The sequence below is a fragment of the Hydractinia symbiolongicarpus genome, chromosome 12, assembly GCF_029227915.1.
Source record: "Hydractinia symbiolongicarpus strain clone_291-10 chromosome 12, HSymV2.1, whole genome shotgun sequence".
NCBI lineage: Eukaryota > Metazoa > Cnidaria > Hydrozoa > Anthoathecata > Hydractiniidae > Hydractinia > Hydractinia symbiolongicarpus.
The window spans coordinates 22495428-22521066 of record NC_079886.1 but is presented as its reverse complement, the minus strand read 5'-3'; the positions used below and the strand labels follow the sequence as shown (position 1 = coordinate 22521066).

Below are 25639 nucleotides of genomic sequence, written 5' to 3'. Positions count from 1 at the left end.
CCCCAGAGCTTATCTTTCGCATTCCTGCGCGCCAACATTCACATCGCGAAAGCAAAAAAGAAGCTATTGGGACGTGATTTAGTATTGATGATACATGAGCAAAGAACATTTAAAATCTTAAAAATCACAAGGAAAAAAATGTTCTTTAAACTGTTAAAATTTGTAGCGTAATTCAAGTAGATGTCAATCTAATAATAATTTGGTATAACCAGAAGTCATCTAAGACTAATCTAGAGAAGATATCAACACATTTCTCTAGAAATAAAATAGCAGATAAACATTGGCCTGTATAACATAATACCAACAACAAGCTTTAAGTACAGTAAATGTTATTTTGCGAAACTAATTTTTTTAAATAGGGGCCAAAATCGCAAAAATAAGTTAACATAAATTCCTTTAAAATGAGTTTTGTAATAATTTCTTCCCGCAAACATTTCTTCCCTTCCCTTCTTCAGCCAACACTCAAACAAACAAAAAATCATGAATGTAAATGTAATACCACTATTTAAATCATGTATATATATTCCACTGAATTTGCAATAGATAAAAAAACAAATAAATAAATAAACAGCCATGCGCATATTTACATGATATTGACGTTTCGTCAAATAGTGTTTTTAATAAAAATTTGCTTGGATGCTAACACTTATGTCGCGTTTTACCAACATTGAGAGTACATACATAATGTAACATGTGAAAAATCCACCTGTTACATTGACAGAAACAGGCAAAAATACATTATCAGGGTGTTTGGCAAAATTTTCAAGCAATTTCACGGTTTATAAATTTTTGTGATATTTTTAAGGTTCCTAAGCACACACAATAGGTACACATTCAAGTAATGACAGCGCTAAATCCCTGCACTTATTGGAAGTTAATTATTTAAAACAAGCAAGCACAACATTACTGCTAGACAAAGTTTTATAACTAGAAAAAAAAATTGTTATTGGAAATGTTTATATTTCAAGTTTTTTCCAGAGTTTGATAGACATTCAAGGTTTTTAAGGTCCCCTAGTCTGTTATCAAGGTTTTCAAATTTTCAATGATCTGGAGTCTGGCAGACACCCTCCTTATTGCAGTGATGGCACATCTACTTCTGTGCATCAAATTACATAACAAAATAAAATTTTAAAAAACTGCTAAGAATTTACATCAGGATTCTTGAAACTTCAGGTCTTTCCCTTTTTGTCAAACAGTTAAACAGAAACTAAAAGAAGTCAAAAATATAACATTCAACGACCATGATAATTTACTAAAAACCAAATTCAATTCGTCAGGCTCACATAATGCATCTTATTTAGAAGAAAACTCTTTTTTATTTCATTTGCAGCTGCTCGGTTAACCACTCCACGCCTGTGTGTAGACCTTCTCCTGTGATTGCGTTACTTGCACATATATTCCAGGCTTTGTCTTTTATCTCATCAAGTTTTAGCAAATTTGACACTTGTACTGGTGTCAGCGAGTCTCGCATATCCATCTTGTTGGCAAAAAACAAGACAGGTATTCGCTTTCCTCTGAGATCATTGTGACTGAGTAATGTGTCTAATTCTTCTTTTGCAACTACAATGCGAAATTTATCACTACTGTCAATGACAAATATAATGGCCTGCGCATCCTTGTAGTAGTACTCCCAGAGATTACGATATTTGCCTTGACCAGACATATCAAAAACAGTAAAAGCAAGTCCAGGCATCTGAACTTTCTCAACTGTAAATCCAACTGTTGGCACTATATCTGTTGTTTGAGATTTATCTGGTTTCAACTTGTTAATGATCGTTGTTTTACCAGAATTGTCCAAACCCAGACATAATATACTAGCTTCCCTTTTCTTTACACCAAATATCGATGAAAGTTTGTCCAGAAAACCCATGTTAAGTTTAGCCTGAAAAATATGATAAAAAGTGATAATGCTGTAAAAAATGCCATATGAGCCAACTTAGCATTTTTTTCAAATATATATATAAGTCCTTCAGTTTTATCAAAAAGATAAAAAAAATTATTAAAATAAACTGGAATGGAGGCAAGCTTTTTTCAATGAATCACCCTAAATTTGTAGATAATAATTCTAGTGAGCTTTGAAAAATTTGGGTAAAGTCACAATAAATTAGGCTGAAATCCATAGAGAAGGTTGGTTGAAAATTAAAAATTAATCCAGCTGTGAAAATTAGTTAGGACTGGAGTGTTTGTGGAATTAAATAAACGACAAAGCCACTAAAGAACAATTTCACTGTTGTAATTTTGACAATTCGGAGCTCCTCTAAATTGTCAAAATCATAACAGCAAATTTTTGAGTGTTACACATGCCAAAAAGAAACTAAAAACAACAAAAAAAGAAATTCTAGAGCATATTTCCATTGCCTCTTAAATTCTCAGGTGTGGACATAACTGGAACAAAACAGCAATCTCTGTGTAGTGTACAGGGGCAAAGGAATTTTGTTACTTAAATTTTTTTAATTTTTTCTTAATTACGTTATTTTAAGGTCGCTCGCACTTTTAACATTTCAAAGCTTGGAGTGCTCGATTTATCAAAAAGGTGTTTTTTTGTTTAAGTATATATACATATATGTTTTTTAATGATTATTTTTTTAAAAAATTGCTAGCAATACATCAGTAAGTTGAAAAAAGTTTGTATGTACATTTTTGTGTGATTTAAAAATTTCTACAGCAGAATTTTGACGTCGTCGAGTCTGCCTCACAGCATTTATGACAGCAAAAGCTAAATGCCATTGTGGATTCAATGGGATTCGTTAATGGAGCAAACCAATGATTCCATATTTCCTATTTAAATAAAGACATTAAATACATTGTTGTGAAGCCACAAAGCCAAGAAGCTAACCATAAATAACAATATCTTTGTGTGTGTGCCAAATTATAAAACAATTAGAAAAATATACAGTCTTATCAGCAAAAATCATTTTTTGTGATGTTTTAACTCACAACATTCAAGTATGGGATCTTTCCTCTATCATTTGACTCTACCTCAAGGATGGTAATTACCGATCAAGTAATGGCACAACTTCCTGATCAGGTCAGACTTACCTTAATCGGGTGAGTATCTTTCTTGCTAAAATGCTTTTAAAAAAGGCAAAACACTGAGCGGAAGTGTAGGTAAATTTTGTTTACATAAAATCTTAAACTTAAATGTATTGATAAGCTATTCCCTAAGTATTAACGTGAAGTAATTAAGTAATAAAAATCTTTTGCGAAGTTTTATAATAAATTGCGCAAGAATGTATTGTTTATTCAATTAATTAAAAAGATTCCAGAGCATTTAATTTAAGAAACATACGAGAAGCATTGTTGTTCACAACTATTAAATGCCGCTTTTTGTTTTTAAACTTTCAAAATGAGATCTAAAAAAACATTTCCATCGCCGCTTTTCGTTTATAAACTTTTAAAATACGCTCTAAAAGAGCATTTCTATCGCCGCTTTTCAATTTTAAATTTTTAAAATGCGATCTGAAAAACATTTCTATCGCCGCTTTTAGATTTTAAACTTTTAAAAAGCGATCTAAAAAAAATTTCTACCGCCCCTTTTCATTTTTAAACTTTTAAATACAATCTAAAAAAACATTTCTATTACCGCTTTACGTTTATAAACTTTTAAAATGCGATCTAAAAAACATTTCTATCGTCGCTTTTTGTTTATAAACTTTTAAAATGCGATCTAAAAAAAACGCTTAATTACTGCAATTAAAAAATTCAAAAGAGTTCGCGCAAAATAGATTGCTAAAATTGATCTTGCAACCTATTGTGATCAAACAATCGATCGCGTGGGGTCATTGTTTATCAGCGATGCAATTATTTTCTTAAAAAAACAAAAGCTATCGCAATGTTATTGCTCTGTGTAACTATTCATACGAGTTTCGTGTCCGCGGTAGATTACATTCAGACTGTACTGTATATATATATCTAACATAAAGTATAGTATTATAGAAATATTGATATCTTTAGAATAAATTTTTGTACCTCAGTCAGGTAAAGCACAAGACACACAATCACTTGATAGAGGTCGTAAAAAATACCACTCATGCAGATCACTCGATTGCATGGTCGTGGAAAAATAGAGTTACTCAATAAGGGAACAAGGTTGGACAGACCATAGACACATGCCCCACAGTGCAAAGTTTGCCAAGGCATTTTGGTGCTTTTCTAGGGATTTCATTTTAATTCTAATTTTACCTTGGCAAAATTAATCTGAATGGAAGAAAAACCTAACTGGTGGATAGAGCTAAAAATGAGGAATGGACAAATAAATTAGCCAACAAGGCATAATTAGAATCTTAGCTATCTATAAATATATATAAACATAGCTATGCATGTCCAATCAACGAAATGTGACTTCTATATAGTATAAAAAATTTTGTGATCAACAGTTAGCATGAGTGTAGAGAGCTTAATATGAAAAAATTAGCTAGTTTTATGTATTCATTTCAAATTTTAAAACAACTTCAGAGTAACTTTAATGCTAATTACACATAAGTGTCTTCATGGAAGCCATACGGCAAAGTTCATTACTCTTTGTTCGGCTCCCAAACATGTGTGACACCATACACAGCAGTTGTTTAAACGATCACAAATAAATATGCTAAAGTAGCCGAGTCCTTTAATTATTTTGTGGTGCAATAATTACCCCAGAAAGCCCCCCCAAGAACAGGAAATATGGGAATGTCTGGGGTCAGAGGTCTTTCTAATTCGAAAATTACCCCAGCAAACCCCAGACTCTGGGGTATATTCACAGAAAAATACCTCTCCTCACAAATCCTAATATATTTTTTTTCTGCCACGAAAATGCCACAGCCAATGAGCTAACCGATGAAAGGTAAACAAACGTCATGATGAAATTCCATCTATTCTAATGAGCGTGACCAGAATGTCTCAAAGTATATAAACAGAGAAACAAATAACGATTAAATAATAATAGCTAAATAAAGATTCAACATTCAAGCAAAACAAATCGCATCCCCGCAACATATCCGCCATTAGTGTTGTTTGCCTTGGTCGCACGAACAAAGAAAGTGTTTAAAGTTAGTATGTTAAACCACAGTAGTCTAATAACATCTACCTTGGTTTAGATTGATCCTGGGAGTATGAAATTTCCATGGAAACAGTTTAATATTCGAAGTATGAAAATGGTAGATTAGCTGGACAGGTCAATGAAATTTAGTAAAAGGTCAATTAGTTAACCTAACTGCGAATATTTGACGATGGATAACTCTCACATAAAAGAGGATCTGTTCTTTTTAGAAGGTATTGAAATTGCGAAATGTTCTTTTAACTTAGTTATAGCTATAACCGTTATGCTTTTTGTGGAAAAATGATTGCTCTGCTCTGATGCTACAGCCACACAGCGGCCCAGCCTACTGAGCGCAGGCAACTTACCCTTTCGTTGCTAGCACTAGCTAAACACATTTTCAAGCAAAGGTAAAAATATGTAGTTAGCTAGCTAAAGCAATTCATGCGCTCAGGTTTATTGAGAAATTAATATATAAGTAAGCTTATTGGCATGGAATGAGTCTCCATTTGTAAAAAACTCTTTATATCATTAACATCCAATGTCCAGTCGCATAGCCTAGTGCGGGGTCAACAAGGTGGAGCGTCCAAGTGAGATTTATATTACGTACCAAAAAAATGATAAAACAGACCGTCTTAGCTGAATCATATTTATAAGGTTAGATATTAAATGCAACACACTTACAGTCTTTCCACGTGTTGTGTTTTCAAAGCACCTCTGTTAGGAAGCGTACATATTTATTTTTGCACTGGCTTCCTGAACATTACCACACTAAATAATATATATATAAATAGGAGAACATTCTGACCACAAGAATAGCTTCATTTGGAGACCTCCAAAAAGCTGTGTGTTGGACACCTTACTTAGGTGACATACATCTAAATTAGAAAATTGTAAATTTTAGCAGAATTAGCGCTACAGCTCTTTCATTGTCAGTTTGAACACTACATTATTTCTAGCACCCTGGGTTTAAAAAATATATTGGATTTATTCAGTTAGATTGGTGCTAAAATTCAGTTAAATACGTTTTTTGATGGTCAAAGTTTTTTATTAGACTGTATTATACATCCTTATTAAGCTGACATCTAAATTAAGCTGTACAGCTGAATTAGAGGATTTCCCTGACTGTTTGTTGAGAAACTGAAAGTACCTCTTCAATATCATAATATATATATCACAATATCATATGTATGGTAATATAATGTATTTAAGACCATAATGTATTGACTTTTTCTGGGTTTTTTTCTTGATAGATGCATCAATTGAACCAGATAGTGATGATGACTTCAAATATGAGGAGGTTACTACAGATTACGTATCTGGTAAATCACTTTTTCAGTCTGCTGAAAAACAAATTTTGATAATGCTAAATTAATCTTGAAGCTCAGTGTATTGGCAAAAATTGATGTGAATGGAGCAACTTTGATTTCTTATTTGCTTAATTTGAAATACACTTTTTTACCCAGGATTATTTTGTTCATTCGGAAACTAAGCCAACATAAATGTAAACACACACTGAACATACTTTGAATATTACACCTTCTAAAATACTCTATAGCAGATTTAATAGAACAATCATAATTATAATAATAAACAAATGACTGTAATATAAGTATTCTTTTGTCCAGTTTGTTTTAGCTATAAAAGAATAAAATTGTTTAGATAACGAAGTGGATGAAGATTTCGAAACTGCTTTTCGAACATCTAATAAAAAGGAAACCACTAGTTCAGAAGAGGTATATATTTCTTTTATTTAAGTTTTTTGCATATTAAAGTAAAAGAAAAATAGCAGAGATTATTTCATTATTTATATTATTTTGACTAGTTCTAAGACCAGGATCAAATTTCCAACAACTTTGCTTAACAATGCTATACACAGTAAAAGTAAACCTGGGAGATTTTGCTTAATCTCTAAGTTTTAATTGCAAAAATGCAGTCAAATTTGTTTTTTCTAAGAATAACACCCTAAAAATATTCAAAATTATTGATAAGTATGAATTAATTATGTTTTAGCTGCACAATGAAGATAATGTTGATCCAAAGGTAGGTTTCTTCACAAAGCAACATAAACGTTATAAACAACTTTGCTATAATACATTTAACAAAGCCACAAAGTAACCTATAGTTAGAGATGCACACCCTAAAAATAATCAAACACACTTTTTTTTAAGTTTTAATGTTTAACCCAAGGGGAACTATATATTTATATTAGCTTCAAAAATCAATTTTTCTTCGCAATTCATAAACAACTTGACATGCACAAAAAACTAATTTATTTTTTAATAGAATGCACCATATCATAAAACAACTCATTTATAATCTCAACCTGATCCTTAATTTAAACTAATTGTTCCAATTTTAATCCACCGAATGTTTTTAAATTGATGCAGTATAGTTTGGCCTCTGTTTTTGACTCTTTTTGGTTGTTTGTAAAGAACATGTGTGATATAACTCCTAATGAAATTGATTATTCAGGCTGAAGTGGTGGAAGATTTCATTCAAAACTTTCTTGCAAGAATGGATATGAAGAGAACCTTCGACTGTTTTCAAACTGAATGGTAAAATAATCCTTTCTAGGAAAATGTTCTATTAGCCCTTTGAGCCACTATCTGTATTTTTATTCAGTGTTATGTGTTGTATAATGCGGAACATATAAAAAATATGCAAATAAACGACTTGTTTCGTTTAAAACAAAATTAATATGAGCATTGAAAACATCATGGAATCAAATTGAGAAGGAAAATAAAAGAAATGCAAAGAAAATAAACGAAAAAAACAGAGAAATTGGAAGCAAGCAATCAAGTAATCTTGAAAATTTGCAAACAAAATGAGATGGGGAAAAGGAAATAAGGCGAAACAACAAACAACAACGTAGAGGAAATAAATTTAACACAAGGAAATGAAAAAAATGCATACAAAATTTAATGACATAATAGATCAGCTACCAACAGCATGGAAAGAAACTGCAATAACATTCCAAAGAAAAATAGAATATTGTAAATCAAATCAAATGAAAATTATGGAAATTGCAAACAATATAAATAAGAGAAATATAAAGAAGATGGAAAAAATATGTTGTGTTAGGTCGTTTGATGACGTCAGCAGTGCATAACTAAAAAAATTGGCGAGTTTGATTATCCGTTTCCTGTAATGTGCAGAGCTTGAAACGCTGATAAAAAAAATGTATAGTATCATGCGCTTTTGACGAACCGAAAAGAAGATATAAAGGTTTTAAAATTTTACTGACGTCAGCTAAGTCCCTATCAAATGTATAAGATCATGTACTTTTGACAAACGATTATGAAAATATGGTGGTTTAAAGAGTTTTTGATGACGTCATCAATCCGTTCATTCCGATTCGGATTCAGGGACCCAGGCTTACGAAACTTACCCAAATTGGTCCCAGGTGGACCCTAGGTACCCACGCAGTGAAAAATTACTAACCTCACCACCTTATTTCCAAGTTATTTGCCCTCAAAGTTTTAAGTGCATTGTAATGGCTTCAATAATGTTAATATACTTTCCCTTGACGTCAATATTATTTTAGCATCAAAGTTTCATGAATTACAGAGCAAATATATGGGTCATGTTTTATTGACTTTAGTAAAGAAAATTGTGAAGAATATAATCGATTTTGCAAAAGTCACACACAGATACACGGAAGCTCGGTATTATTATATGAAACAAACATAAATAAGAAAAGGAAATGATAGAAATTGCAAAAATGTGAATAAAAGAAATATAAAAATGAAAAGAAAATGATAGAAATTGCAAACAACATGAAAAAGATAATATAAAGAAGAAAATAAAAAAGAAAATGATGGAAATTGTAAACAACTTGGATAAATAAAATATAAAGAAATTATAAAAATGATAGAAATTGCGAACAATATAAATGAAAAAAAATTACAGAATATGAAAAGAATGCAATATAAAAAATAAGAAAAGAAACTTATAGAAATTACAAGCAAATTGGATAAAAAAAATTAAAAAAATATCAGAAAAAAATGGTGGAAATTGCAATCAACACGAATAAAAGAAATGTAAATTAGAGATAAAATAAAGGAAATTGCACACAACGTCAATAAAACATATATGAAGAAGACAAAAATAAAATTATAGATTTTGCAGATAACATAATTAAAAGCAATGTAAATAAGATTGAAAGAAAATAATAGAAATTAAAAATAAAAAGGAATAAAAGCAATATGAAATTGCTGGATTAATTAACACACAAATGATATGTAGACTACTTTGACGTTAATATTTCCAAGAACTTAATCATATTTTTACGACGCATCCCAGATTCTTTATAATCAAATTAATTAATAAAGCTACTCTTTCCTTAGAAAAACAGAGAACATATCTGGATCCTCTATTTACTAACCTTATGCCTCCTGGACAAAGCACACATGCTTAACTCCTAACCGATTAAATTAGAAATATTCACATTTAATTCTTGTCTTGCGATGCCCAACTCCTTCAATTGTGAAACAATGCATGGCCAGAATTTGCAATTAATGACAAAAATTTTTTTAAATATTTGGAAAAAATCCTTTAACTCATTACGCTTAGGGTTAGGGTTCAACTACGAAATATAATGTAAAGCAAAGAAGTGAAATAAAAATCAAAGACAATGGAAGGTGAAGAAATGCAATTTAAAGTGAAGAAATGCAAGTAAAGAAAATAAATAAGTTATAAAACAAAACAAAAATGCTATATAAAGCGAGGAAATGCAATAAAAAGCGAAGAAATTCAATGGAAAGTGAAGAAATGCAATAAAAAGCAAAGAAATGCAACGTAAAGTGAAGAAATGCTATGAAAAGCGAAGAAATGCTATGTAAAGCGAAGAAGTGCTATGAAAAGTGAAGAAATGCAATAAAAAGCGAAGAAATTCAATGGAAAGTGAAGAATTGCAATAAAAAGCGAAGAAATGCAACGTAAAGTGATGAAATGCAATAATAAGCAAAGAAATGCTATCTAAAGAAAAGAAATACTATCTAAAGCGAAGAAATGCTATGTAAGACAAAGAAATGCAATAGAAAGCCAAGTATTGTAATGTCAAACAAAGAAATGCTATGTAAACCGAAGAAATGCAATAAAAAGCAAAGAAATGCAAAGAAAAGCAAAGAAATGCAACGTAAAGTGAAGAAATGCAATAAAAAGCAAAGAAATGCAACGTAAAGTAAAGAAATGCAATAAAAAGCCAAGAAATGCTATGTAAAGCGAAAAAATGCTTTCTAAAGCGAAGAAATGCTATGTAAAGCAAAGAAATGCTATGTAAAGCGAAAAAATGCAATGTAAAGTGAAGAAATGCTATGTAAAGTGAAGAAATGCAGTGAAAAGTGAAGAAATGCAATGAAAAACGAAGAAATGTAATTTGAACTGAAGAAATGCAACGTAAAGTTAAGAAATGCAATAAAAAGCAAAGAAATGCTATGTAAAGCGAAAAAATGCTTTCTAAAGGGAAGAAATGCTATGTGAAGTGAAGAAATGCAATGTAAAGTGAAGAAATGCTATGTAAAGTGAAGAATTGCAACGTAAATCAAAGAAATGCTATGTAAAGCAAAGAAATGCTATGTAAAGCGAAAAAATGCTTTCTAAAGGGAAGAAATGCTATGTGAAGCGAAGAAATGCAATGTGAAGTGCAGAAATGCAATGTAAAGCGAAGAAATGCTATGTAAAGTGAAGAAATGCTATGTAAAGTGAAGAATTGCAACGTAAAGTTAAGAAATGCTATGTAAAGCGAAGAAATGCTATGTAAAGCGAAGAAATGCAACGTAAAGTTAAGAAATGCAATAAAAAGCAAAGAAATGCTATCTAAAGCGAAGAAATGCTATGTAAATCAAAGAAATGGAATGAAAAGCGAAGAAATGAAACGTAAAGTGATGAAATGCAATAATAAGCAAAGAAATGCAACGTAAAATGAAGAAATGCAGTGAAAAATAAAGAAATGCTATGTAAATCAAAGAAATGCTATCTAAAGTGAAGAAATGCAATAAAAAGCGAAGAAATGCTATCTAAAGCGAAGAAATGCAACGTAAAATGAAGAAATGCAGTGAAAAATAAAGAAATGCAATGAAAAGCAAAGGAATGCAATGAAAATCACAGAAATGCTAGTAAAGCGAAGAAATGCAATGTAAAGTGAAGAAATGCTATAAAAAGCAAGGAAATGCAAATTAAAATGAAGAAATGCAATAATAAGCAAAGAAATGCAACGTAAAATGAAGAAATGCAGTGAAAAATAAAGAAATGCAATGAAAAGCAAAGGAATGCAATGAAAATCACAGAAATGCTAGTAAAGCGAAGAAATGCAATGTAAAGTGAAGAAATGCAATGTGAAGTGGAGAAATGCAATAAAAAGCGAAGAAATGCTATGTAAAGTGAAGAAATGCAACGTAAATCAAAGAAATACTATGTAAAGCGAAGAAATGCTATGTAAAGCGAAAAAATGCTTTCTAAAGCGAAGAAATGCTATGTGAAGCGAAGAAATGCTATGTAAAGCGAAGAAATGCTATGTAAAGCGAACAAATGCTATGTAAAGCGAAGAAATGCTATGTAAAGCGAAAAAATGCTATCTAAAGCGAAGAAATGCTATGTAAAGCGAAGAAATGCTATGTAAAGCGAAAAAATGCTTTCTAAAGGGAAGAAATGCTATGTAAAGTGAAGAAATGCTATGTAAAGCGAAGAAATGCTATGTAAAGCAAAGAAATGCTATGTAAAGCGAAGAAATGCTATGTAAAGCGAAGAAATGCAATGTGAAGTGAAGAAATGCAATGTAAAGCGAAAAAATGCTTTCTAAAGGGAAGAAATGCTATGTAAAGCGAAGAAATGCTATGTAAAGCGAAGAAATGCAATGTAAAGCGAAGAAATGCTATGTAAAGCGAAAAAATGCTTTCTAAAGGGAAGAAATGCTATGTAAAGTGAAGAAATGCTATGTAAAGCGAAGAAATGCTATGTAAAGCAAAGAAATGCTATGTAAAGCAAAGAAATGCTATGTAAAGCGAAGAAATGCTATGTAAAGCGAAAAAATGCTTTCTAAAGCGAAGAAATGCTATGTAAAGCGAAAAAATGCAGTGAAAAGTGAAGAAATGCAATGAAAAACGAAGAAATGTAATGTGAAGTGGAGAAATGCAATCAAAAGTTAAAGAAGTGCAATGTATAGTGAAGACATGCAATGAAAATCGAAGAAATGCTAGTAAAGTGAAGAAATGCTATGTAAAGCGAAGAAATGCTATGTAAAACAATGAAATGCCATGAAAAGCCAGGAAATGTTATGAGAAGCAAAGAAATGCAATAAAAAGCGAAGAAATGCATTAAAAAAATGAAGAAAGGCAATGAAAAACGAAGAAATGTAATGTGAAGTTAAGAAATGTAACGTAAAGTGAAGGAAGTGCAATGTAAATTGAAGACATGCAATAAAAAGCAAAGAAATGCTATGTAAAGCGAAGAAATGCATATATAGCAAGGAAATGCAATGTAAAATAAAGAAATGCACTCTACAGTAAAGAAATGCAATGTTAAGCAAAGAAATGCAACGTGAAGTGAAGAAATCAATGTAAAGTAAAGAGATGTAATGTAAACAAAATAAATGCTATTTAAAGCAAAGAAATGCAATGGAAAGCGTGTGGATGCATTGTAAAGCGAATAAGTGCTATGTAAAGCGAAAAAATGCAATGTAAAGTAAAGGAATGCAATGAACAGTGAAGAAATACTATGTGAAGTGAAGGAATGCGATGAAAAGCGAAGAAATGCAATAAAGAGCAAAGAAATGCTATAAAAAGCGAAGAAATGCAACGTAAAGTGATGAAATGCAGTGAAAAATAAAGAAATGCAATGAAAAGCAAAGGAATGCAATGAAATTCACAGAAATGCTAGTAAAGCGAAGAAATTCAATGTAAAGTGAAGAAATGCTATAAAAAGCAAGGAAATGCAAATTAAAATGAAGAAATGCAATAATAAGCAAAGAAATGCAACGTAAAATGAAGAAATTCAATAAAAAGCAAAGAAATGCTATCTAAAGCGAAGAAATGCAACGTAAAGGGAAGAAATGCTATGTGAAGCGAAGAAATGCAACGTAAAGCAAAGAAATGCTATGTAAAGCGAAGAAATGCTATGTAAAGCGAAGAAATGCAATGTGAAGTGAAGAAATGCTATGTAAAGCAAAGAAATGCTATGTAAAGCAAAGAAATGCTATGTAAAGCGAAGAAATGCTATGTAAAGCGAAAAAATGCTTTCTAAAGGGAAGAAATGCTATGTAAAGTGAAAAAATGCTATCTAAAGCGAAGAAATGCAATGTAAAGCGAAGAAATGCAATGTGAAGTGGAGAAATGCAATAAAAAGCGAAGAAATGCAACGTAAAGTGAAGAAATGCAATAATAAGCAAAGAAATGCAATGTGAAGTGAAGAAATGCAATGTAAAGTGAAGAAATGCTATGTGAAGCGAAGAAATGCAACGTAAATCAAAGAAATGCTATGAAAAGCGAAGAAATGCTATGTAAAGCGAAGAAATGCAATGTGAAGTGAAGAAATGCAATGTAAAGCGAAAAAATGCTTTCTAAAGGGAAGAAATGCTATGTAAAGCGAAGAAATGCAATGTAAAGTGAAGAAATGCAATGTGAAGCGAAGAATTGCAACGTAAATCAAAGAAATGCTATGAAAAGCGAAGAAATGCTATGTAAAGCGAAGAAATGCAATGTGAAGCGAAGAAATGCTATGTAAAGCGAAAAAATGCTATCTAAAGCGAAGAAATGCTATGTAAAGCGAAAAAATGCTATCTAAAGCGAAGAAATGCAATGTAAAGCGAAAAAATGCTTTCTAAAGGGAAGAAATGCTATGTAAAGCGAAGAAATGCAATGTAAAGTGAAGAAATGCAATGTGAAGCGAAGAATTGCAACGTAAATCAAAGAAATGCTATGTAAAGCGAAGAAATGCAATGTAAAGTGAAGAAATGCAATGTGAAGCGAAGAATTGCAACGTAAATCAAAGAAATGCTATGAAAAGCGAAGAAATGCTATGTAAAGCGAAGAAATGCAATGTGAAGCGAAGAAATGCTATGTAAAGCGAAAAAATGCTATCTAAAGCGAAGAAATGCTATGTAAAGCGAAGAAATGCTATGTAAAGCGAAAAAATGCTTTCTAAAGGGAAGAAATGCTATGTAAAGCGAAGAAATGCAATGTGAAGTGAAGAAATGCAATGTAAAGTGAAGAAATGCTATGTGAAGCGAAGAAATGCAACGTAAATCAAAGAAATGCTATGAAAAGTGAAGAATTGCTATGTAAAGCGAAGAAATGCAATGTGAAGTGAAGAAATGCAATGTAAAGCGAAAAAATGCTATCTAAAGCGAAGAAATGCTATGTAAAGCGAAGAAATGCTATGTAAAGCGAAAAAATGCAATGAAAAACGAAGAAATGCTATGTAAAGCGAAGAAATGCTATGTAAAGCGAAAAAATGCTTTCTAAAGGGAAGAAATGCTATGTAAAGCGAAGAAATGCAATGTGAAGTGAAGAAATGCAATGTAAAGTGAAGAAATGCAATGTGAAGCGAAGAATTGCAACGTAAATCAAAGAAATGCTATGAAAAGCGAAGAAATGCTATGTAAAGCGAAGAAATGCAATGTGAAGCGAAGAAATGCTATGTAAAGCGAAGAAATGCTATCTAAAGCGAAGAAATGCTATGTAAAGCGAAGAAATGCTATGTAAAGCGAAAAAATGCTTTCTAAAGGGAAGAAATGCTATGTAAAGCGATGAATTGCTATGTAAAGCGAAAAAATGCTTTCTAAAGGGAAGAAATGCTATGTAAAGCGAAGAATTGCAACGTAAATCAAAGAAATGCTATGAAAAGCGAAGAAATGCTATGTAAAGCGAAGAAATGCTATGTAAAGCGAAAAAATGCTTTCTAAAGGGAAGAAATGCTATGTAAAGCGAAGAAATGCAATGTAAAGTGAAGAAATGCAATGTAAAGTGAAGAATTGCAACGTAAATCAAAGAAATGCTATGTAAAGCGAAGAAATGCTATGTAAAGTGAAGAAATGCAATGTAAAGTGAAGAAATGCAATGTAAAGTGAAGAATTGCAACGTAAATCAAAGAAATGCTATGTAAAGTGAAAAAATGCTATGTAAAGCGAAGAAATGCTATGTAAAGCGAAGAAATGCTATGTAAAGCGAAAAAATGCTTTCTAAAGCGAAGAAATGCTATGTAAAGCGAAGAAATGCAATGTGAAGTGGAGAAATGCAATAAAAAGCGAAGAAATGCAACGTAAAGTGATGAAATGCAATAATAAGCAAAGAAATGCAACGTAAAATGAAGAAATGCAGTGAAAAATAAAGAAATGCTATGTAAATCAAAGAAATGCTATGTAAAGCGAAGAAATGCTATGTAAAGCGAAGAAATGCTATGTAAAGCAAAAAATGCTATGTAAAGCAAAGAAATGCTATGTAAAGCGAAGAAATGCTATGTAAAGCGAAGAAATGCTATGTAAAGCAAAGAAATGCTATGTAAAGCAAAGAAATGCTATGTAAAGCGAAGAAATGCTATGTAAAGCGAAAAAATGCTTTCTAAAGCGAAGAAATGCTATGTAAAGCGAAAAAATGCAGTGAAAAGTGAAGAAATGCAATGAAAAACGAAGAAATGTAATGTGAAGTGGAGAAATGCAATCAAAAGTTAAGGAAGTGCAATGTATAGTGAAGACATGCAATGAAAATCGAAGAAATGCTAGTAAAGTGAAGAAATGCTATGTAAAGCGAAGAAATGCTATGTAAAACAATGAAATGCGATGAAAAGCCAGGAAATGTTATGAGAAGCAAAGAAATGCAATAAAAAGCGAAGAAATGCATTAAAAAAATGAAGAAAGGCAATGAAAAACGAAGAAATGTAATGTGAAGTTAAGAAATGTAACGTAAAGTGAAGGAAGTGCAATGTAAATTGAAGACATGCAATAAAAAGCAAAGAAATGCTATGTAAAGCGAAGAAATGCATATATAGCAAGGAAATGCAATGTAAAGTAAAGAAATGCACTTTACAGTAAAGAAATGCAATGTTAAGCAAAGAAATGCAACGTGAAGTGAAGAAATCAATGTAAAGTAAAGAGATGTAATGTAAACAAAATAAATGCTATTTAAAGCAAAGAAATGCAATGGAAAGCGTGTGGATGCATTGTAAAGCGAATAAGTGCTATGTAAAGCGAAAAAATGCAATGTAAAGTTAAGGAATGCAATGAACAGTGAAGAAATACTATGTGAAGTGAAGGAATGCGATGAAAAGCGAAGAAATGCAATAAAAAGCAAAGAAATGCTATGAAAAGCGAAGAAATGCAACGTAAAGTGATGAAATGCAGTGAAAAATAAAGAAATGCAATGAAAAGCAAAGGAATGCAATGAAATTCACAGAAATGCTAGTAAAGCGAAGAAATGCAATGTAAAGTGAAGAAATGCTATAAAAAGCAAGGAAATGCAAATTAAAATGAAGAAATGCAATAATAAGCAAAGAAATGCAACGTAAAATGAAGAAATTCAATAAAAAGCAAAGAAATGCTATCTAAAGCGAAGAAATGCAACGTAAAGGGAAGAAATGCTATGTGAAGCGAAGAAATGCAACGTAAATCAAAGAAATGCTATGAAAAGCGAAGAAATGCTATGTAAAGCGAAAAAATGCTATCTAAAGCGAAGAAATGCTATGTAAAGCGAAGAAATGCTATGTAAAGCGAAAAAATGCTTTCTAAAGGGAAGAAATGCTATGTAAAGCGAAGAAATGCAATGTGAAGTGAAGAAATGCAACGTAAATCAAAGAAATGCTATGAAAAGCGAAGAAATGCAATGTGAAGTGAAGAAATGCTTTCTAAAGCGAAGAAATGCTATGTAAAGTGAAGAAATGCAATGTAAAGTGAAGAAATGCAATGTAAAGTGAAGAATTGCAACGTAAATCAAAGAAATGCTATGTAAAGCGAAGAAATGCTATGTAAAGCGAAGAAATGCTATGTAAAGCGAAAAAATGCTTTCTAAAGCGAAGAAATGCAACGTAAAGTGATGAAATGCAATAATAAGCAAAGAAATGCAACGTAAAATGAAGAAATGCAGTGAAAAATAAAGAAATGCTATGTAAATCAAAGAAGTGCTATGTAAAGCGAAGAAATGCTATGTAAAGCGAAAAAATGCTATGTAAAGCAAAGAAATGCTATGTAAAGCAAAGAAATGCTATGTAAAGCGAAGAAATGCTATGTAAAGCGAAGAAATGCTATGTAAAGCAAAGAAATGCTATGTAAAGCGAAGAAATGCTATGTAAAGCGAAAAAATGCTTTCTAAAGCGAAGAAATGCTATGTAAAGCGAAAAAATGCAGTGAAAAGTGAAGAAATGCAATGAAAAACGAAGAAATGTAATGTGAAGTGGAGAAATGCAATCAAAAGTTAAGGAAGTGCAATGTATAGTGAAGACATGCAATGAAAATCGAAGAAATGCTAGTAAAGTGAAGAAATGCTATGTAAAGCGAAGAAATGCTATGTAAAACAATGAAATGCGATGAAAAGCCAGGAAATGTTATGAGAAGCAAAGAAATGCAATAAAAAGCGAAGAAATGCATTAAAAAAATGAAGAAAGGCAATGAAAAACGAAGAAATGTAATGTGAAGTTAAGAAATGTAACGTAAAGTGAAGGAAGTGCAATGTAAATTGAAGACATGCAATAAAAAGCAAAGAAATGCTATGTAAAGCGAAGAAATGCATATATAGCAAGGAAATGCAATGTAAAGTAAAGAAATGCACTTTACAGTAAAGAAATGCAATGTTAAGCAAAGAAATGCAACGTGAAGTGAAGAAATCAATGTAAAGTAAAGAGATGTAATGTAAACAAAATAAATGCTATTTAAAGCAAAGAAATGCAATGGAAAGCGTGTGGATGCATTGTAAAGCGAATAAGTGCTATGTAAAGCGAAAAAATGCAATGTAAAGTTAAGGAATGCAATGAACAGTGAAGAAATACTATGTGAAGTGAAGGAATGCGATGAAAAGCGAAGAAATGCAATAAAAAGCAAAGAAATGCTATGAAAAGCGAAGAAATGCAACGTAAAGTGATGAAATGCAGTGAAAAATAAAGAAATGCAATGAAAAGCAAAGGAATGCAATGAAATTCACAGAAATGCTAGTAAAGCAAAGAAATGCAATGTAAAGTGAAGAAATGCTATAAAAAGCAAGGAAATGCAAATTAAAATGAAGAAATGCAATAATAAGCAAAGAAATGCAACGTAAAATGAAGAAATTCAATAAAAAGCAAAGAAATGCTATCTAAAGCGAAGAAATGCAACGTAAAGGGAAGAAATGCTATGTGAAGCGAAGAAATGCAACGTAAATCAAAGAAATGCAATAAAAAGCGAAGAAATGCATTAAAAAAATGAAGAAAGGCAATGAAAAACGAAGAAATGTAATGTGAAGTTAAGAAATGTAACGTAAAGTGAAGGAAGTGCAATGTAAATTGAAGACATGCAATAAAAAGCAAAGAAATGCTATGTAAAGCGAAGAAATGCATATATAGCAAGGAAATGCAATGTAAAGTAAAGAAATGCACTTTACAGTAAAGAAATGCAATGTTAAGCAAAGAAATGCAACGTGAAGTGAAGAAATCAATGTAAAGTAAAGAGATGTAATGTAAACAAAATAAATGCTATTTAAAGCAAAGAAATGCAATGGAAAGCGTGTGGATGCATTGTAAACCGAATAAGTGCTATGTAAAGCGAAAAAATGCAATGTAAAGTTAAGGAATGCAATGAACAGTGAAGAAATACTATGTGAAGTGAAGGAATGCGATGAAAAGCGAAGAAATGCAATAAAAAGCAAAGAAATGCTATGAAAAGCGAAGAAATGCAACGTAAAGTGATGAAATGCAGTGAAAAATAAAGAAATGCAATGAAAAGCAAAGGAATGCAATGAAATTCACAGAAATGCTAGTAAAGCGAAGAAATGCAATGTAAAGTGAAGAAATGCTATAAAAAGCAAGGAAATGCAAATTAAAATGAAGAAATGCAATAATAAGCAAAGAAATGCAACGTAAAATGAAGAAATTCAATAAAAAGCAAAGAAATGCTATCTAAAGCGAAGAAATGCAACGTAAAGGGAAGAAATGCTATGTGAAGCGAAGAAATGCAACGTAAATCAAAGAAATGCTATGAAAAGCGAAGAAATGCTATGTAAAGCGAAGAAATGCAATGTGAAGTGAAGAAATGCAATGTAAAGCGAAGAAATGCTATGTAAAGCGAAGAAGTGCTATGTAAAGCGAAAAAATGCTTTCTAAAGGGAAGAAATGCTATGTAAAGCGAAAAAATGCTATGTAAATCAAAGAAATGCTATGTAAAGCGAAAAAATGCTATCTAAAGCGAAGAAATGCTATGTAAAGCGAAGAAATGCTATGTAAAGCGAAAAAATGCTTTCTAAAGGGAAGAAATGCTATGTAAAGCGAAGAAATGCAATGTGAAGTGAAGAAATGCAACGTAAATCAAAGAAATGCTATGAAAAGCGAAGAAATGCAATGTGAAGTGAAGAAATGCTTTCTAAAGCGAAGAAATGCTATGTAAAGTGAAGAAATGCAATGTAAAGTGAAGAAATGCAATGTAAAGTGAAGAATTGCAACGTAAATCAAAGAAATGCTATGTAAAGCGAAGAAATGCTATGTAAAGCGAAGAAATGCTATGTAAAGCGAAAAAATGCTTTCTAAAGCGAAGAAATGCAACGTAAAGTGATGAAATGCAATAATAAGCAAAGAAATGCAACGTAAAATGAAGAAATGCAGTGAAAAATAAAGAAATGCTATGTAAATCAAAGAAATGCTATGTAAAGCGAAGAAATGCTATGTAAAGCGAAAAAATGCTATGTAAAGCAAAGAAATGCTATGTAAAGCAAAGAAATGCTATGTAAAGCGAAGAAATGCTATGTAAAGCGAAGAAATGCTATGTAAAGCGAAAAAATGCAGTGAAAAGTGAAGAAATGCAATGAAAAACGAAGAAATGTAATGTGAAGTGGAGAAATGCAATCAAAAGTTAAGGAAGTGCAATGTATAGTGAAGACATGCAATGAAAATCGAAGAAATGCTAGTAAAGTGAAGAAATGCTATGTAAAGCGAAGAAATGCTATGTAAAACAATGAAATGCGATGAAAAGCCAGGAAATGTTATGAGAAGCAAAGAAATGCAATAAAAAGCGAAGAAATGCATTAAAAAAATGAAGAAAGGCAATGAAAAACGAAGAAATGTAATGTGAAGTTAAGAAATGTAACGTAAAGTGAAGGAAGTGCAATGTAAATTGAAGACATGCAATAAAAAGCAAAGAAATGCTATGTAAAGCGAAGAAATGCATATATAGCAAGGAAATGCAATGTAAAGTAAAGAAATGCACTTTACAGTAAAGAAATGCAATGTTAAGCAAAGAAATGCAACGTGAAGTGAAGAAATCAATGTAAAGTAAAGAGATGTAATGTAAACAAAATAAATGCTATTTAAAGCAAAGAAATGCAATGGAAAGCGTGTGGATGCATTGTAAAGCGAATAAGTGCTATGTAAAGCGAAAAAATGCAATGTAAAGTTAAGGAATGCAATGAACAGTGAAGAAATACTATGTGAAGTGAAGGAATGCGATGAAAAGCGAAGAAATGCAATAAAAAGCAAAGAAATGCTATGAAAAGCGAAGAAATGCAACGTAAAGTGATGAAATGCAGTGAAAAATAAAGAAATGCAATGAAAAGCAAAGGAATGCAATGAAATTCACAGAAATGCTAGTAAAGCAAAGAAATGCAATGTAAAGTGAAGAAATGCTATAAAAAGCAAGGAAATGCAAATTAAAATGAAGAAATGCAATAATAAGCAAAGAAATGCAACGTAAAATGAAGAAATTCAATAAAAAGCAAAGAAATGCTATCTAAAGCGAAGAAATGCAACGTAAAGGGAAGAAATGCTATGTGAAGCGAAGAAATGCAACGTAAATCAAAGAAATGCAATAAAAAGCGAAGAAATGCATTAAAAAAATGAAGAAAGGCAATGAAAAACGAAGAAATGTAATGTGAAGTTAAGAAATGTAACGTAAAGTGAAGGAAGTGCAATGTAAATTGAAGACATGCAATAAAAAGCAAAGAAATGCTATGTAAAGCGAAGAAATGCATATATAGCAAGGAAATGCAATGTAAAGTAAAGAAATGCACTTTACAGTAAAGAAATGCAATGTTAAGCAAAGAAATGCAACGTGAAGTGAAGAAATCAATGTAAAGTAAAGAGATGTAATGTAAACAAAATAAATGCTATTTAAAGCAAAGAAATGCAATGGAAAGCGTGTGGATGCATTGTAAAGCGAATAAGTGCTATGTAAAGCGAAAAAATGCAATGTAAAGTTAAGGAATGCAATGAACAGTGAAGAAATACTATGTGAAGTGTAGGAATGCGATGAAAAGCGAAGAAATGCAATAAAAAGCAAAGAAATGCTATGAAAAGCGAAGAAATGCAACGTAAAGTGATGAAATGCAGTGAAAAATAAAGAAATGCAATGAAAAGCAAAGGAATGCAATGAAATTCACAGAAATGCTAGTAAAGCAAAGAAATGCAATGTAAAGTGAAGAAATGCTATAAAAAGCAAGGAAATGCAAATTAAAATGAAGAAATGCAATAATAAGCAAAGAAATGCAACGTAAAATGAAGAAATTCAATAAAAAGCAAAGAAATGCTATCTAAAGCGAAGAAATGCAACGTAAAGGGAAGAAATGCTATGTGAAGCGAAGAAATGCAACGTAAATCAAAGAAATGCAATAAAAAGCGAAGAAATGCATTAAAAAAATGAAGAAAGGCAATGAAAAACGAAGAAATGTAATGTGAAGTTAAGAAATGTAACGTAAAGTGAAGGAAGTGCAATGTAAATTGAAGACATGCAATAAAAAGCAAAGAAATGCTATGTAAAGCGAAGAAATGCATATATAGCAAGGAAATGCAATGTAAAGTAAAGAAATGCACTTTACAGTAAAGAAATGCAATGTTAAGCAAAGAAATGCAACGTGAAGTGAAGAAATCAATGTAAAGTAAAGAGATGTAATGTAAACAAAATAAATGCTATTTAAAGCAAAGAAATGCAATGGAAAGCGTGTGGATGCATTGTAAAGCGAATAAGTGCTATGTAAAGCGAAAAAATGCAATGTAAAGTTAAGGAATGCAATGAACAGTGAAGAAATACTATGTGAAGTGAAGGAATGCGATGAAAAGCGAAGAAATGCAATAAAAAGCAAAGAAATGCTATGAAAAGCGAAGAAATGCAACGTAAAGTGATGAAATGCAGTGAAAAATAAAGAAATGCAATGAAAAGCAAAGGAATGCAATGAAATTCACAGAAATGCTAGTAAAGCGAAGAAATGCAATGTAAAGTGAAGAAATGCTATAAAAAGCAAGGAAATGCAAATTAAAATGAAGAAATGCAATAATAAGCAAAGAAATGCAACGTAAAATGAAGAAATTCAATAAAAAGCAAAGAAATGCTATCTAAAGCGAAGAAATGCAACGTAAAGGGAAGAAATGCTATGTGAAGCGAAGAAATGCAACGTAAATCAAAGAAATGCTATGAAAAGCGAAGAAATGCTATGTAAAGCGAAGAAATGCAATGTGAAGTGAAGAAATGCAATGTAAAGCGAAGAAATGCTATGTAAAGCGAAGAAGTGCTATGTAAAGCGAAAAAATGCTTTCTAAAGGGAAGAAATGCTATGTAAAGCGAAAAAATGCTATGTAAATCAAAGAAATGCTATGTAAAGCGAAAAAATGCTATCTAAAGCGAAGAAATGCTATGTAAAGCGAAGAAATGCTATGTAAAGCGAAAAAATGCTTTCTAAAGGGAAGAAATGCTATGTAAAGCGAAGAAATGCAATGTGAAGTGAAGAAATGCAACGTAAATCAAAGAAATGCTATGAAAAGCGAAGAAATGCAATGTGAAGTGAAGAAATGCTTTCTAAAGCGAAGAAATGCTATGTAAAGTGAAGAAATGCAATGTAAAGTGAAGAAATGCAATGTAAAGTGAAGAATTGCAACGTAAATCAAAGAAATGCTATGTAAAGCGAAGAAATGCTATGTAAAGCGAAGAAATGCTATGTAAAGCGAAAAAATGCTTTCTAAAGCGAAGAAATGCAACGTAAAGTGATGAAATGCAATAATAAGCAAAGAAATGCAACGTAAAATGAAGAAATGCAGTGAAAAATAAAGAAATGCTATGTAAATCAAAGAAATGCTATGTAAAGCGAAGAAATGCTATGTAAAGCGAAAAAATGCTATGTAAAGCAAAGAAATGCTATGTAAAGCAAAGAAATGCTATGTAAAGCGAAGAAATGCTATGTAAAGCGAAGAAATGCTATGTAAAGCAAAGAAATGCTATGTAAAGCGAAGAAATGCTATGTAAAGCGAAAAAATGCTTTCTAAAGCGAAGAAATGCTATGTAAAGCGAAAAAATGCAGTGAAAAGTGAAGAAATGCAATGAAAAACGAAGAAATGTAATGTGAAGTGGAGAAATGCAATCAAAAGTTAAAGAAGTGCAATGTATAGTGAAGACATGCAATGAAAATCGAAGAAATGCTAGTAAAGTGAAGAAATGCTATGTAAAGCGAAGAAATGCTATGTAAAACAATGAAATGCCATGAAAAGCCAGGAAATGTTATGAGAAGCAAAGAAATGCAATAAAAAGCGAAGAAATGCATTAAAAAAATGAAGAAAGGCAATGAAAAACGAAGAAATGTAATGTGAAGTTAAGAAATGTAACGTAAAGTGAAGGAAGTGCAATGTAAATTGAAGACATGCAATAAAAAGCAAAGAAATGCTATGTAAAGCGAAGAAATGCATATATAGCAAGGAAATGCAATGTAAAATAAAGAAATGCACTCTACAGTAAAGAAATGCAATGTTAAGCAAAGAAATGCAACGTGAAGTGAAGAAATCAATGTAAAGTAAAGAGATGTAATGTAAACAAAATAAATGCTATTTAAAGCAAAGAAATGCAATGGAAAGCGTGTGGATGCATTGTAAAGCGAATAAGTGCTATGTAAAGCGAAAAAATGCAATGTAAAGTTAAGGAATGCAATGAACAGTGAAGAAATACTATGTGAAGTGAAGGAATGCGATGAAAAGCGAAGAAATGCAATAAAAAGCAAAGAAATGCTATGAAAAGCGAAGAAATGCAACGTAAAGTGATGAAATGCAGTGAAAAATAAAGAAATGCAATGAAAAGCAAAGGAATGCAATGAAATTCACAGAAATGCTAGTAAAGCGAAGAAATGCAATGTAAAGTGAAGAAATGCTATAAAAAGCAAGGAAATGCAAATTAAAATGAAGAAATGCAATAATAAGCAAAGAAATGCAACGTAAAATGAAGAAATTCAATAAAAAGCAAAGAAATGCTATCTAAAGCGAAGAAATGCAACGTAAAGGGAAGAAATGCTATGTGAAGCGAAGAAATGCAACGTAAATCAAAGAAATGCTATGAAAAGCGAAGAAATGCTATGTAAAGCGAAGAAATGCAATGTGAAGTGAAGAAATGCAATGTAAAGCGAAGAAATGCTATGTAAAGCGAAGAAGTGCTATGTAAAGCGAAAAAATGCTTTCTAAAGGGAAGAAATGCTATGTAAAGCGAAAAAATGCTATGTAAATCAAAGAAATGCTATGTAAAGCGAAAAAATGCTATCTAAAGCGAAGAAATGCTATGTAAAGCGAAGAAATGCTATGTAAAGCGAAAAAATGCTTTCTAAAGGGAAGAAATGCTATGTAAAGCGAAGAAATGCAATGTGAAGTGAAGAAATGCAACGTAAATCAAAGAAATGCTATGAAAAGCGAAGAAATGCAATGTGAAGTGAAGAAATGCTTTCTAAAGCGAAGAAATGCTATGTAAAGTGAAGAAATGCAATGTAAAGTGAAGAAATGCAATGTAAAGTGAAGAATTGCAACGTAAATCAAAGAAATGCTATGTAAAGCGAAGAAATGCTATGTAAAGCGAAGAAATGCTATGTAAAGCGAAAAAATGCTTTCTAAAGCGAAGAAATGCAACGTAAAGTGATGAAATGCAATAATAAGCAAAGAAATGCAACGTAAAATGAAGAAATGCAGTGAAAAATAAAGAAATGCTATGTAAATCAAAGAAATGCTATGTAAAGCGAAGAAATGCTATGTAAAGCGAAAAAATGCTATGTAAAGCAAAGAAATGCTATGTAAAGCAAAGAAATGCTATGTAAAGCGAAGAAATGCTATGTAAAGCGAAGAAATGCTATGTAAAGCAAAGAAATGCTATGTAAAGCGAAGAAATGCTATGTAAAGCGAAAAAATGCTTTCTAAAGCGAAGAAATGCTATGTAAAGCGAAAAAATGCAGTGAAAAGTGAAGAAATGCAATGAAAAACGAAGAAATGTAATGTGAAGTGGAGAAATGCAATCAAAAGTTAAAGAAGTGCAATGTATAGTGAAGACATGCAATGAAAATCGAAGAAATGCTAGTAAAGTGAAGAAATGCTATGTAAAGCGAAGAAATGCTATGTAAAACAATGAAATGCCATGAAAAGCCAGGAAATGTTATGAGAAGCAAAGAAATGCAATAAAAAGCGAAGAAATGCATTAAAAAAATGAAGAAAGGCAATGAAAAACGAAGAAAT

The 25639-nt window shown here is 31.4% G+C and overlaps 2 protein-coding genes across 2 annotated transcripts in view; one reads left to right on the top strand and one right to left on the bottom strand.

Moving 5' to 3' along the window:
* Window positions 1-485: 485 nt before the first annotated feature.
* On the bottom strand, window positions 486-1903 carry LOC130622510 (ADP-ribosylation factor-like protein 6). Its single transcript, XM_057437969.1, has one exon. It carries the CDS (start codon window positions 1868-1870, stop codon window positions 1316-1318), a length of 555 nt encoding a protein of 184 aa, XP_057293952.1. The 5' UTR covers window positions 1871-1903; the 3' UTR covers window positions 486-1315.
* Window positions 1904-5092: 3189 nt separating this feature from the next.
* LOC130622507 (sperm-associated antigen 16 protein-like) overlaps window positions 5093-25639 on the top strand; it is a 34490-nt gene continuing 13943 nt past the window's right edge. The window contains exons 1-5 of the mRNA XM_057437966.1: window positions 5093-5250; window positions 6268-6336; window positions 6677-6750; window positions 7028-7057; window positions 7490-7572. Coding sequence (XP_057293949.1) covers window positions 5208-5250; window positions 6268-6336; window positions 6677-6750; window positions 7028-7057; window positions 7490-7572 — 299 coding nt within the window. The 5' untranslated portion in view covers window positions 5093-5207. The remainder of the gene's footprint in view (window positions 5251-6267; window positions 6337-6676; window positions 6751-7027; window positions 7058-7489; window positions 7573-25639) is intronic.

Excerpts from the sequence above, each read along its gene's own strand:
- LOC130622510 (XM_057437969.1), bottom strand. The coding sequence starts at position 1,870 with ATGGGTTTTCTGGACAAACTTTCATCGATATTTGGTGTAAAGAAAAGG.